At 55.9% G+C, this 14,072-nt stretch overlaps 1 protein-coding gene across 1 annotated transcript; it reads left to right on the top strand.

The window, feature by feature from the left end:
* Positions 1-10,092: 10,092 nt before the first annotated feature.
* TMEM61 (transmembrane protein 61) lies at positions 10,093-13,084 on the top strand (the record flags this gene model as incomplete). The annotated part of the gene is made up of 2 exons (XM_084266514.1): positions 10,093-10,442; positions 12,686-13,084. 2 exons carry the CDS (start codon positions 10,093-10,095, stop codon positions 12,969-12,971), a joined length of 636 nt encoding a protein of 211 aa, XP_084122640.1. The 3' UTR covers positions 12,972-13,084.
* Positions 13,085-14,072: the final 988 nt, after the last annotated feature.

Genomic DNA, 14,072 nt, shown 5'->3' with positions numbered 1-14,072 from the left:
TCCTGCCCCTTTCTGTGGAAAGCCACAGGATGTGCTCCCGTGTGAAGATCATTTCATGGAGATGTGGAACGGTTTTGGTCTGAGGGCTGAATGAACAGACCGGTCCCCACTCACCCCTGCAAAGTAAAGGGTTGGAAAAGGTCTGTGTGCAGGAAGGTGACGAGGCTGGGGCTGCCCAGTTTCTTTTAATACAAGAGAGTCCTGGAAAAATTCAGCTTGGTGAATTCCAGGGCCTCCTGACAGAAACCAACCCTAATTTATGTTGTACCCCTGGCAAGTGCAGAAGCGCGATGGGTGCAAAACCGTGCTGAGGGGGAGCGGTGGCCTCTGTGCCCACACACAGAACTCCTGTGACTCCCAAAATAGATCTGAGAATGGGTAAATGCAGAGATCCCAGCTCTGGCTCACATTAAAACCTACATGTGCTTCTCGAGCCTTGCATACTGAGCTGGAGACTCACACAACTGCTTTCCATCCACTTCTGTCCTCTCCATCCTCAGCAAGGCCCCCCTCCCTTTTTTTTTCACCCTCCCAAAATGCTTAAGAAAAGAATCAGGAGATCAGCCAGCAATAAACCATCATCATCTCAGAGTGGTTAATTACCATTATCACTTATATCAGCCAAGAGCAGTAATAAGCTCTGAACTTCCCTTGCACTGAGGTGTCCGGTGACATCCAGCCAGTGCAGATGGCAGGGCTGGGATGAGCTCTGCCTCCTGATGGAAGTGGCCCAGTGAATCACAGAGGGAGGAGGTTTTCATCCTTCTGTGAGGCAAGGAGTCACCCGCCGGCGGGAGCTGACAGTTTTCTGGCACAGGAGTATTTACACCTCCGGGGAAGTGAAGCCTCACTCTCTCAAAGATGAGTAGCCAGGATAGCTCCTAGCTAAGGAAAGGACGGGATACAGGGTTTTGGGGGAATTTAACTCACTGGGTACTGGAAGATTTCACAGGGAGGTCGAGCAGGGAAGCCTGTGCTCTTCATCTGGGAAAGCAGGTCGCTGTCTCAGGGATGCTGCCTCTCCTCTGAGGTCCTACCACAGTCTGAGGTGCTGATGGTGAGTCATCTGGATGTGGGAGACAGAAACCTTTTTTTTCAGCCCGAAGGTAAGTAATTTGGGCGATGCCTTCCATCTGCTTCTTCACACACATGGTTACAACAGTTGTTTATAAACCTCCCTACCCCTTCTCTTTCTCCCAGGCTGGTGGTATAGAGTCTAGTTTCCTCTGCCACGCTGAGGGAAGAGATAGGAGCAACTTGCTCCTACACAGGAGAAAGCTCCCACTACTGCTGTTACTTTCAGGAGTAGTCAGGAGAACAGGTTTGGATTGGGGCCTCAAACTGCAGAGCTAACTGGAGTGCCAGCCAAATTCACCACTGAGGGAGCCACGGCACTGCTGTGGTGAGAAGAGAACCAAGCTAACCATCACCCACCTCCTCAGTTGGTGTAAGTGACACAGCACCTTTCCCACCACCTATAACCCTCAGAAACCAGATGCTGCCCCAGGTTCTCTCACCTGCAGAAGGGCTTTTGTGCCTAGAAGTGTGTTTTTTTCCCAGCTGTATATCCCTCGGACCCATAAAAGGTGCTCCCTCTCCTTTTGGCCATTCTTTGTGTCCCTCCTCAGGCTGTCACGCTTCCAGCAGAAGTTTTTCAGGGTTTTCTGGCCACAGCAACCTCCCAGCACAGCACACCAATGTAAGCAAGTGCTTGTGGGCAGTCTGATGCCAAGACAGGCAGTGAGATAAGGCAGGGGGACAATGGAAGAATAAAGCGTCTGGGATGGATGTGTTGGATACTGAGGGCTTCCTTGTGGCAACCAGAAGAGCCCTTTACCTACTCCCCTGGGGACTGCTGAGTGCAGCGGAGGCTTGAAGGCTGCACAGGGTCTGTAGCTCACCCTGTGTGTAACGCTGAGCTCACTGGAAAGCAAATTTAGGCAGCTGTGTCTGATTAATAAGCCCTTCCTGCTTCTTTGGACCTTACCATTTGGACTCAGGGATAAGCAAGAGCTTCAGCCTCAGCTACTCAACGTGTGGGGTATCCACACAAGGGAAGGTTTAGATTAGATATTAGGGGGAAGTTTTTTACAGAGAGAGTGGTGAGGTGCTGGAACAGGCTGCCCAGAGAGGGGGTGGATGCCCCATCCCTGGAGGTGTTCAAGGCCAGGTTGAATGGGGCCCTGGACAACCTTGTGTAGCTCCAGGCCTGGAGGTTGGTGTCCCTGCCTGTGGCAGGGGGGTTGGAGCTCTATGATCCTTGGGGTCCCTTCCAACCCAGACCATTCTGTGATTCTATGATTCTGAAGAGCAGAAGGAATTTGAGGTCATCTCTTGTCCATAAAGCTCTCTGTGGAGGAGGGTACTTCTTCCTTCCCAGGACTCTCTACCATGGCCACGTTCTGCAGCATGGTGCAGCTTTACAGGCTGCTGGTTTGGGCACTGTCATGGTCAGGTTAGCACACTCATTTATGCTTTAAAACACTCAGGAATTTGGGCTCCAGCAGCTTGTTAGGTGACAGACGTAACTGGTGCAGGAGCCACTTCAGAAACTGGTACGGAACAAGTGATGGAGCTGAACATGGTTTATACACACCTCTTCTGTTTGAATCCAGTATGGGTCACTGGAGCTAAACCATCAGAGACAAAATGGGCTGCTGGAGTCAGTCAAGTCTCAGGGCAAAACCACAGCTGTTTGCAGAAATAGGACCTCTGGGTGAACCTGGCCAAAAACAGACAGAGACCACTTTGGGGTCATGGGCATGATCCTTCCACACCCAAATGCTAGGCTTTTCCTGCTGGAGAGCAAGCATGAGTAGTCCCAAGCCCCCCAGTTGCCTGTATAGCTCCCACCAAAGGGAGATATCTGGCCATCTGCGGGTTCATCCCCCAAATAAGCCCAAGGACGCCAGTGAACGTTGCATCATGTGAAGATGTAGGACAAATATTTTCAATGCCTAGATTTACTGACTGGATTAGGCAGGAGTGCCTGAGCTGGTATGTCAACTAATGCAGCTAATTAAGCATTTTAAGAAGATGCAAATTAAGGCAAAGATAAACAGCAGGAGGTTTCTCCTGTTCTTTACATGTGCTCCTTCCCTCTGCACATCCTCATGGCTGCGTGCTACAGCCCCTTACCTGCTGCACCCACCTCTGCTGTGCCCTGTGGCCATGCTAAGGGAAAACAAGGGAGTAACCAGGTCCTTGGGAATGGTTTCTCTATGGATTTCGACAACACGGGCTCTAGGTGTGTCCCTGAAGCCTCCTCAGTGGCTCTTTGGTGGCTGTGTCGTGGGTGGCAGCACCCTGCCCGAGCGGTGTTTGCCGTGGGCAGCACCAGGTGCCAAATGGAGACCTGTGACCTGGCCTGGCACGTCAGTGCTCCCATCCCAGGTATGAGGGCCCTGGCAAGGAGCCTGCCCTCCGCTCCTCTGGGGCTGGTGCCCTGATTCACTCTTGACTGGGGGCTCTGGTATCACCCACCGTGTCGCGCACGCACAGAGGTGCTGAAGGTGCCGGCTAATTCAGCCTGGCTAGAGGGTGGGACGTGCTATTCTACATGTGATGTGCTGCAGCAGAAAGCAAAGTGAACCAAAAAGCAGCTCTTCTTCATGCCAGCAGCGCTGATCAGGCGCAGCATCCTTACCTGGGGGAGGCAATTACTGGAACAATCTCTTTCTCTGTTCCTCCTTTGTTCCTGTTCTTGCAGGGGCTGTAGCTGCCTTTTATATCTTCTTATTTTCACCGTGCAGGAGGTGGTTTACATCATGTGTGCAGATGTTCCTTCTTTATTCTGGAGAAGCCCTTTGCCTGGTGCCCCGTGATGTGTCGTGGAACTTTGTCCACCAGCGGGAAAGTTCTCAGAGGGGGGGAAAAATGAAGTTTGGGCAAGGTGCTGCTAAGAAGACAGGGGTGCTGGCACTTTCTCTGATAGACACACTCAGCTCTGACAACCGCTGCCCCATTGCAAAATGTTTGTGGCTGACTGGAGGTGAGGTCTCTGGGGAGAGGATCCCAGCAGGTTTTTTGGGGGCTGAAGGACCAGAGGGACAGAGCAATGTGTTGGCATTGAGCCACCTCACTTTCTGCAGCCCCTTGGTTGGAGGAGCACACAGAGCTATGTGCAAACACAGCCTGGAAGTGCTTCAGAAGTTGTTTGACAATCAAATTTCAGTTAAATATACTATCTGAGCAGGTAATGGGCAGAAGAAGACATCTCATTGCCCTTTAATGGGGAACTGGTGATTCACAGTGCCTGCGTCACTCATGGATGGCAACAGTATCCCAGCTGATGCTCAGCACCGGCATACCAGCAACAGAGAAATCCAGATGTTCCCTCCTGGGATGTCCTGCCAAGAAGAAATGGCCACAGCATTTGGAGGAGGTGTGGGATTTGTTGGGGATTGCATGCTGGGGTTTGAGGACCTGCATCCCATACTGGGGGGACAGGGGTGAGACCACACTGGGGTCCTGGCCTCAGGGCCCCATCCTCCTCTGTGATGGAGACCCACAGGGCCAGCTGCCCCTGTGCCTTAGCTTACTCTGTAAAACTTCTCTGTGTCTGCAGGTGGAAGGGACTGCACACCCACACATTTCCAGCCAGGCTGAGTGGCTGCTGACCACATACAAACCAGGCAGGAATTACATGGTGAGGCTTTGCATCAGTCTCTGTGGTCTGTGCAGCTAAACCCTGAGCTGGTTTTGAACCAGCAAGGTGAGGAGCTGCAAGCAGCACAGGAACAGCAGCTCAGGGTTCAGCTGATGTATCCATAGAAATGGCTTTCTCTGTCAGAAGTGTTGAGCTGCAGCTCAGGAGCCGCACAAGGGACCTGTGAGAGTGCTCAGCAATAGCACGGCAGCTGTTCACAGAACCTGCTTCCACCTCTGAGATGAGGAACTGTGCCTGGACCCAGGTGCTGGTCATACGGTCCATCCTCTCAGCTTGTGTCACATCCAGGTACCGGCACAGGTGCTGCAGGGCAAACAGACCCACCTGGAATGGGGACAAAAGGGGCAATACTGAGGTTTGACAAGTAGGTGAGGAGAACTGGAGCGGTCACAGTGGCTAAGTTCACCCTGTGCTGCAGTGGGGGTGTCCCACCCACGGGACAGTGGTGTCCTGTCTGCAGGGTACTAGTGATGGCCACGGGGTAGTGATGGCTACAGGATGGTGATGGCCATGGGGTAGTGACAGCCATGGGGTAGTGATGGGCACAGGTTAGTGACAGCCATGGGGTACCTCTGATGTGCTCTGCAGCCTGGAGCTCTCTGAAGGTCCCCAATACCTCTGTTCCCTGCCTCCTGCAGCCGGGGGTGACCAAGCTCTGTGCTACGGGTCCCTTCAGTGCCCGGGCAGTGCCACCGCTGTTCAAACCAATGCACTGGGAAATGTCCAGCCTTACCGACCATACCACCAGCCTTACCCCTGCCCTGCCAGCCTCACCCACCACCTCCCCAGCCTTACCGACCTCCCTGCCAGCCCTACAGACCTTCCTGCCCTCCGGACCCGTGAGATCCCCCCGCAAGTCTCCTTGGCAAGCAGAACACCGCGACACAGAGCCTGCGGGGAGACCGCTTTGCCTTTTGCCTTTGCCCCCCCTCCCCGCCCTTTCCCCCCGCCGCCGGACCGGGGCGGCGGGTCGGGACGCGGGGAAGCGCCGCGCCCCGACGGGACGGGACGGCAGCAGCACTCCGAGGAGCCACCGGCGCCGCCGCTCCGCCGGGCCGGGCCGGGCTCCCTGGGCGCACCCTGCCCGCCCCGCCCGCCCCGCCGCCGCCCGCCCCCGGCCCCGCCCGCCCCGCGGGCCGGGCTCCACGGGAGCCGCCGCTCGGCCGGAGCGGGGCTGGCGGCGGCGGGTGAGTACGGCGGCGGGTGCGGGTGGGGGGTGGGGGGTGCGGAAGGGACAGGGGTTCCCCACAAACCACCCCCCATCGCTTTGCCAAGGGAGGAGAAGCGGCGGGCGCGCCGGCCGCGGCGGGGACGGGACCCTCGGGGATGCCACCGGCTGACAGCTGCTTCCTTGGAGGGGGCGTCGGGGTCAGGCGATGCCTCCTGCGGGGTGGAGGTGGGGGGAACTGGCCTGGCTGGGGGCACGGGGGCTGGGAGGCGTTGGGGTACATGTGCTTCGCTCCCCGAGGGCTCCTCTCCGTCCGAACCCGCGGCTGGGAGGCTGGCGATGGGGATGCTTGTGGGATGCTCTTTGCACAGCTCTTTCCAAAGCTCGGTTATTACTGGGGCTTGGATGGGTACGAGACCCCTAAATAACAACAATAGCAACAATAACAACAACAATAACAACAACAATAATAAGTATTATTATTATAATAATAGCAATAGCAGCAAATTCGGATCAAGGCAGGAAGGAATGTCCCTAATGACACACTGGCGCTCCAGCACGTCTCTCCCCACATTCCTCTTGGCACATCTGCGGGCGGGTAAAGGTCTCCAGCCTGTGCAGTGGAAGGACGGGCTGTAAGCATGTGGAGGGGCAGGGTGTGGAGGTGGATTTCTGCTGGATGGCAGTGGGAGAGACTCAAAACTCTTTTTCCTTTCTCGTGTCGCTGGAAAAGAGTGTTTTTCTGAGTAATGCCTGGTAGACCCTATGAATCACCATCTGCAGAACTTTATATGGGGGATGCTATTCTCAGCATCTCACTGGAACTATGTAAACTATTAACATCCGTAATTTGTCCATGCAACGTGCAGATCTGTTTCCTGGGAAAGACTATTTCAGAGCAGGTCAAAGGAGGAGAATGGCCAGAACGAAATGTCTCGGTGGGTGGAGACGGGTGTCTGGGAGATGGCAATCCCCATCTTCGGGGCGGGGGGGCAGCCCCTCTGTGGAAGCCTGTGCTGGAAATGCTCAGCAAGAGGCCTGATGATGTGTGGGATGCTGAGCCCTGGGAGTGCAGCTGGGAGTGGGTTCGGGGGGCAGCCAGGACTCGAGTCCTGCCTTGGCCTCATGCCTTGCTTCCTGACCCTGCTCTGTTGGTCTACTTTCCTGGTGGTTGGTGCACTGGGAAAAAAACATCATCGAGGGGCTTTTTAAAGAGGCTCAGGAGAGCAGTGCCAGCCTGAGAGGGGGGTTGGCAAGGGCATGGTGCGGTGGCAATGTCACCCAGCACGGAGGAGCCACCCCCGCGCTGCGGGAGCACGTGCTGGGTGGGCTGGAGGAGTTGTCAGCGTTGTTCCCCGAGCTGCACTGCTTTCATCAAGAGAGAAGAGTTTATTCTCTCGAGCTGTCAGCCCATCTCCTCCTGGAGACTCTCCACCTTCCTTCCCTCCACATCCGCCTCCCCCTCGCTGCCAGCGTTCCCAGATGTGCTGCAAAACTCCCTGTGCCTTGGCAGGGGAATCGCAGAGCATCTCCCCAGCTTCACTGGGGGAATCACAGCATCTCCCAAACCTCACCAGGCTGACCCCAAGATGAGGACAGCGCTGGCTGCAGGAGCTGAACACTGGTGTGGCTTCCAGCCAGGCTTTCCGTGTGGTGCAACCTGTGGTTTCCACGCTGTTGGACTCAGAGCTTTGCTGTGGGGTTTTTAGTTGGCAGCTTTTTTTTTTTGGTTTTCCTCTTTTCCAATAATGTTGGCTGAAAAATTTTCCAGGAAGATGCATTGCTTTAAAAAGGAGATGGTTTTATGGGTCAGTAGGGTCCTTCCACTCCCCTGAGCACCTGCTGCTGCAAGGCAACATGAGCCCAGCTTGTCTGCCAGTATTTGGTGATGAACTGAGGGATGCTGATCCCTAGCAGGGTCTAACAGCGTCTCTAACCCATCTCTCACAGTCCTTTCTCCCTCTGAACTCGGCCAAGCCCCTGCCATTCAGGAGGGAGCACCTAAACATGTCCCCTCATTGTCAGGGGATGCTCTGCCTCCTCTCAGCCCAGAAGCACAACCTCCTTCCTGGCAGGTGACTGGGGCTGGTGGTGGGGACCACTGACCATCATCAGCCTGGGCAATGATTCAGGCTCATGACAGCAGGGTGAGAACCAGGGTGAGTTCTCAGGGATCCCAGACCTGCAGCCTTCCTAAATCCCCTTCTCATCGGTTCTCTTCATTAGACATAGATTAGATTGGATCAGACGGTGGTTCTTTCATTACAAAGTAATTTGGCTTTCCATTTAGCCGGCCCATCTGATAAATAATGGGTTGAAGTAATGTAATTCCACCTGCCCTTGGTCACACTGAGCCCGTGCTGGACTTCTGCTCCCTCCTTGGCTCTGCCTTGGCACTTCCAGAGCTGAGGGTATAGCTTGAGTCCCTGCTGTAGGATGAGAGCCCTGCCTGGAGGAGTAGACACCAAAGCCACTAGATTATCTGATGGTACTGACCTACAGGCCAGGTGATGAGAGCAGAGTGGGGGTCTGAGTGCGGGTCACCCAGGTCTCCATCCACCTCCCATGTCCGTCCTGGATAGCCCCCAACATTCAGGCTCTGCACTGGCTCTGCCACCAGGAGAAGCCCCCCCCAGAGGTGTCACCCAAGGCTGAATGTGTAAGGATGTGCTGGTGCTTAGTTCCCAACTGTCCCAAAGCTTGTTGTCCATCATGAAATGGGAGTTGAACCTGCATCTTCTTGCTGGACAGTGAGCAAGGCCAGCAGGGATGTGGTGGAACCTGTCTGCCTCCCCAGTTGCTGGTGCTTTTTGGTTAGCTGGGGGCTGGGTATCCCCAGGCCCAGAGAGCAGATATTTGTTGTGTGCTGGAGGAAGCAGAGGGCAGTGAGACCCCATGAGATCAGAAACAAGCTCCCCCTCCCCAGATTTTCCCCTGCTGGGAAAGAATGACTGCTTTCAGCCTGTGACATTGAGGTAAGTGTCACCTGGCAGGGATGTGTGGCACCACCTCATCTCATCAATCCAACCCCAAGTCACCCTCATAAGGATGGTGAAGTTGGTGGTAACACCAGTGGGATCGATCGTGCTCGGCAGCTGAGAAGGTGCATGCTGGAGATGACCCTGGGGAGCAAGACTTGGTGTTCCAAAAGCTTGTTTCCATGAAGATTGAGCCACCTCATCCAGCATCAAGGCATTTACCCCATCTCCAAAATAAACCAAAGCCCCCCTGTGCTTCTGGTGTGTCTTGAGATGGGACGTTACAGTTGGGTCAGCAAGACCTTCATAGATCTCTGGGGTCTGTTGCCTCAAGCTCCCTGCCCAGCATAGCAGGAACACCTACTTCAGTGGTAGGTTGTGCCCTCTCTGAGGGTTTAGCTTGTGTCCAGCACATTCCTGTCTCTGAACAGAGATACAGAGTGATTCCCACTCCCATCCTTGCTCCCAGCTTGGTCCTGGTAGGGACCACAGCTATTGTGGGCTCCATCAGTCACTGGAGAGCTCTTCGGGGTCTCTGCTCACTCGGTGTCTCAGGAGCCATCCATAGATGAGGTGTCCTGGGTTGCCAGCAGCAGAGGGCTGATTTTTTCCCTGAAATAGCATCTGTGTGACTTTCAGAGATGGTACTTGGCTCTTTTCCCTGAGAAAACAAGCAGCAGCAGAGCCTGGAATCCCCTGGGCTGTGGGCTTTTGAGCAGTGATGCCAGACACCTTCTGTCACCACGGGACTGATTTACCTCTGGTTTCAGCAGGGAAAACTTCAGCACATGGACAATTCAGGGCCGGTGACACCTTAAATTTATGTCCTTCTCCCTAACCTCCTCCGTAAGCCTTGCTTCCATCAGAAGCCCAGCTGGCATTCCGCCCGGCTTGGGAGGAAGCCTGAAATAAAACCTGAAGGCAAGAGCTCTGCAAGAAGTCCCTGGCACTGCCCTGGCTGGGGTGTCCACCCTGCCTCCATCCTCTAAATGAGGATGTTTTTACGAGGCTGTTGGGACATTTCTGTGTCCAAACTGGCAGCTGACTTTGCTCTGCACAAGGGCTTCCCACCTGTAGTGGTGGCAATGCCCCTTCTGATGGTCAGTAAGCAACCCCCCTGAGAGGGTCCAGCTCAGCAGCTTTTCTCCTCTGGTTATGTCTTCTTCCATGACCCCATCCCTCTGAAACCCGGTCCCTTTCTTGTCTTGCAGGACGTGGGTCCTCTCCTGCCCTGTTCCACCCTTCTCACCTCCTTAAAAAACCCCTCCTTCTGAAGGATGGCGGCCGCCTCTTTCCGCTACGGCATGACCATCACCGGGGCCGTGCTTCTGGTGACGGGGACGCTGTGCTTTGCCTGGTGGAGCGACGGGGAGGTGGGCACAACGGCCAGCGGCGGGGCTCGCCTCCTGCCCCCCCGGGAAGCAGAGGTGGTTCCCAGCTCCTCCTCCAACGCCCTGCTCCGCTCCGTCAGCTTCTTCTGCTGCGGCATCGGCGGCATCCTCCTCCTCTTCGGGCTCCTCTGGTCCGTGAAAGCCAATGCCAGGGTGGTCTCCCGCCGGTACCAGTATCATTTCCCCAGGGACCTGCAGTACTTCACCGCGGAGCCTCTGGAGAAGTGGAACTGCAGGTGGGTGCCGCGTCCCTACGCGGCGCTGGGGTGGCAAGAAGTTGAGGGGGGGAGTTTGACTGTCCTGGCACAGCCATGTATCTACACTGGCTCTTGGGCTTGCTTGTGGGTGAGCTCAGATGGACAGTAACACCATCACGCTGCTAGACGCTACTCAGACCCTGCTCCATGCCCCACTCCTGCTCCATGAGCTCTTCCCATCAATGCCAACCCTTGCCTGAGCCCTCACACCTTGCCCTCCCTGCAGACCCCTCCCTCCGTGCCCACGGTTCTCCTTGCCCTGTGAGTCCATCGCTGGCTGAGGCAGACATCTCCTTAGCAGGGCCACCTAGCAGAAGACCACCTTGGTTTTCTGGCAGAGCACCTGGATTTGGGGGTGGGGGAGCCATCCAGACCTCCAGCTGTTGAAACCTTTCCCAGTGCCCCAGGTCTGTGGTGCTCTGCAGGGATGATGGGGCTTCTGCTGTCTGTAGTGGAAGCAAGATCGATATTAAAAGGGAGTTAAAACAAAAGAAAAGAAGGAAAACAATCCTCAGATTGGCATTGAGGTGGGAGTGCAGGTGGGCAATCCCTCTACAAAACCCATTTTGGGATGTGGGAAGACTCCTCAGCATCTCTCCCGGACACTGCTGCTGCTTGTTGGGTCCCCAGACTCCTCCTATGTGAGCAGGAGGTTCGCTCCCACTTCTTGATTTAAAAGTTTTTCAATCAAAAAAGGGGTGTGTGTGTGTGTGTTTTCCCCCAGATGCTGCTGTGGAAGCCAAGCCAGACAGCCCTTCCCAGTGCTGTTTTATGGGATTGCAGCGAAGATCTTGGCTCCAGCATGAATTAGGCTCTGGGGAAAAGCAGCCCTGGAAGAAACTCTTAAGAATGTAAAACCATAAGAATTCAGTTGGGGAAGGAGGCACGTTCCTGGTTCTCTGGGGGTTTCTGTGCCAAACTGAATATCTGGCACTGAGATTGTAAACTGGTCTGGGCAGTCTGGGTTGGGGGGGTGTGGTTCCCCCTCTCAGGGAGGGCTTTGCTATATCCCCAAGGGGAATGTCCCCCCTCCTGAGCTGTGGGAAGGCATTGCCCAGTCTCTGCAGCCCCAGCAGCGATGGCATTTGCTCTGCAACCCCCCCCACCCAGAGCAGAACAGGCTCCTCTGCAGAGGGCAGGTGGTGTGGCATCCTGGGATCCCGGGGCAGTAGGTCCTGGACACAGGGCTGACTAGTTCAGGATGGGAGCATCCCTGCAGAGCATCGCAGCTTCCCCTGTGGACCAGCAGCCTCCCTCAGCGTGCCAGCTGGCTTTTCAGTTCTGAAGGACAGCGGGTTGCTTTCGAAGCCTTCCCATCTTTTGGAGCTGTTTCCAAGCAGGGCCACGCAGAGGGCAAAGGTTGGGTGGAGGTTTTCCCTGTACACAAGCTGTGTTTGCTCAGCAAAGAGCTGCTGGAAGTGGCACCAGGCTTGGCCGGTGCGTGGAGGGCTCCAGCAGGCACGAGGCTGGGGTGTGACCTCACTGAACCGGGATGCCTGACTCTCACCTGGCTGCTTGTGCCCAACAGCTCAGTCAGCTGCTGGCAGGCTCAGTGCTCTGGGGGTTCACACTGGGGTTTGGCAGATGATGAGGATGCTCTCCTGCCTGGGGGATGCAGACATGGTGCAGAATGAAGGGGTGGATGTCGTGAGAGCCAGCACCTCTGCTGCTTTGTGGTCAGCCACACCTCTGGTAATAGCTCTGAACTCTGGGGGTGGCAGCTCTTTGAGGCTGCCCCTCCTCACCTTGGGCAAAGGGTTAATAAACTCAGTGGGAACAGGGTGACATCGCTTTGTCATGAAGTCTGATGGATGGTGCCCTTCATCCCGCATGGCTCTCAACCCTCCAGGTGTCAGGAAGCACCTGACACAGCCTTCCAGCACATGCATGTCCACTGTGCTCAAGGATGCTCCAGCTGAGGGGGTTCATGGAGTGCTTGGATGCTCTGGCTGACAGGGCACTGGGATGCTCTGGCTGTCAGGGTGCTGGGGTGCTCTGTTGATGGAGCATTGGGATGCGCCAGTTGACGTGTGTTCGAATGCTGTGGTTGATGGAGCTCTGGGATGCTCTGGTTGATGGATGCTCTGTGGATGGGGCACAGGATGCTCCAGTTGACACGTGCTGAGGTGCTCCTGTTGATGGATGCTGGGATGCTCCAGTTGTTGAGTGCTGGGATGCTCTGGTTGATGGGATATGCTGCTGGGTTTCTTCTTCCCTCGCAGCACCTGGGACTCCAGTGCCATCCCCACCTATGAAGAAGCCCTGACCTGCAGACCTGCCCTCGGTGCCCCAGCCTACGTCCAGCCCCCAGGGAGGAAGGAGGAGCTCACACCACCCCTGTACCACTACCTGGAGGAGGATGAGCGCTGGCAGAGCGGTCGCCGGCGCAGCTCCTCCGACAGCGCCTTGTTCCGCCCCAGCCTGTCCTGGCTGGAGACCCAGCACCCCGGGGAGCCGCAGGCAACACCTCCCCCCAGCTATGAAAACATCAGCATCCGGGGTGTCTGAGCTGGTAGCAGGGGATGTGTGGGACTCTGTGGGTGGCTGCCTGGTCCCTCGGCTTTAAACCAAGCCCCTTCCTTTGCTGGGGCGAGAGGAGGCGGGGTGAGGAGGGGGAAGGCAGAGGCACCCGTCTCTCTTGCTGAGCAATCGGTCCAGGGCTGTCAGGATCGTGGGTCCTGTGGGCAATGTGCTCAGAGTGATGGGGGTAACTGGCATGTTGGAAAGCCTTCGTGTTTTTAATAAAACCACTGCTGGCTGCGAGTGTTCTGTGTTCCCTGCCCTGACCCACCCTGGGGTGCTCCTGTCAGCCCAGGTGCTGCCCACTCAAAGCCAGAGCCATATAACAGAAACCACGACAAAGAAAGAGGAGTCTGTCCATAGAAAAACCAGCTCCACGCTGCCCTGTTTGCTCCTCTACCATCTCAGTGCCTCTCCCAGCCCTACCTCCATCCCTCCTGCCTTGGTTTCCCCACATCCCAGACTCCCACGCCTGGCTTCATTTGCCTTAGAGATGTTCAGTGGCTCGTGTGTGCATTCAGAGCATCCAAGCACACTTGGCATTTCAGGCAGCAGCCTATAAAAAGATGCCCTGCACACCTTACCCCCTCCCTGCACGCCTCACCCCCTCTGTGCCCACCTCACCCCCTCCCTGCACACCTTTCCCCTTCCCTGCCCGCCTCACTCCCTCCCTGCCCACCACGGGCAGGCTTGCCCCCTTACCTGGAGGAAACTCCAGCTTCACCAGAGGCTGTTGCTTGTTGCTCTATCTCTGGAAGGAATGGGCTGCCCTGGGCTCTCTGCAGACCTGCACAGCTGCAGAGCAGCTGTGGAGCTGCAGCCAAGTAGAACAGATTCTTTATAATACAGTATTTTACTTTTCATAGGCCAGGCACATGTTTTCCCACATGGGCAGGGAAGCAGGGGAACAAGCTGGAGGCACATTGAAGCCACTGGCTGTGTGGTGGGAGGGGGACACCTTCCAGCACCCCGTCAAGCAAACACAGGACACCTGGATGCTGTGTCCTCACTGCCCTGGGAGGAGCGACCCAGCTACATCTTCCCCTGGGTTTAGCCCCCCCGCTTTGCAGCCCGGTTGCTGCCCCACTG

The sequence above is a fragment of the Gallinula chloropus genome, assembly GCF_964237585.1.
Source record: "Gallinula chloropus genome assembly, chromosome: 6".
NCBI lineage: Eukaryota > Metazoa > Chordata > Aves > Gruiformes > Rallidae > Gallinula > Gallinula chloropus.
Note: the sequence above shows the minus strand (reverse complement) of the source record. Positions and strands in the feature narration are given on the sequence as shown.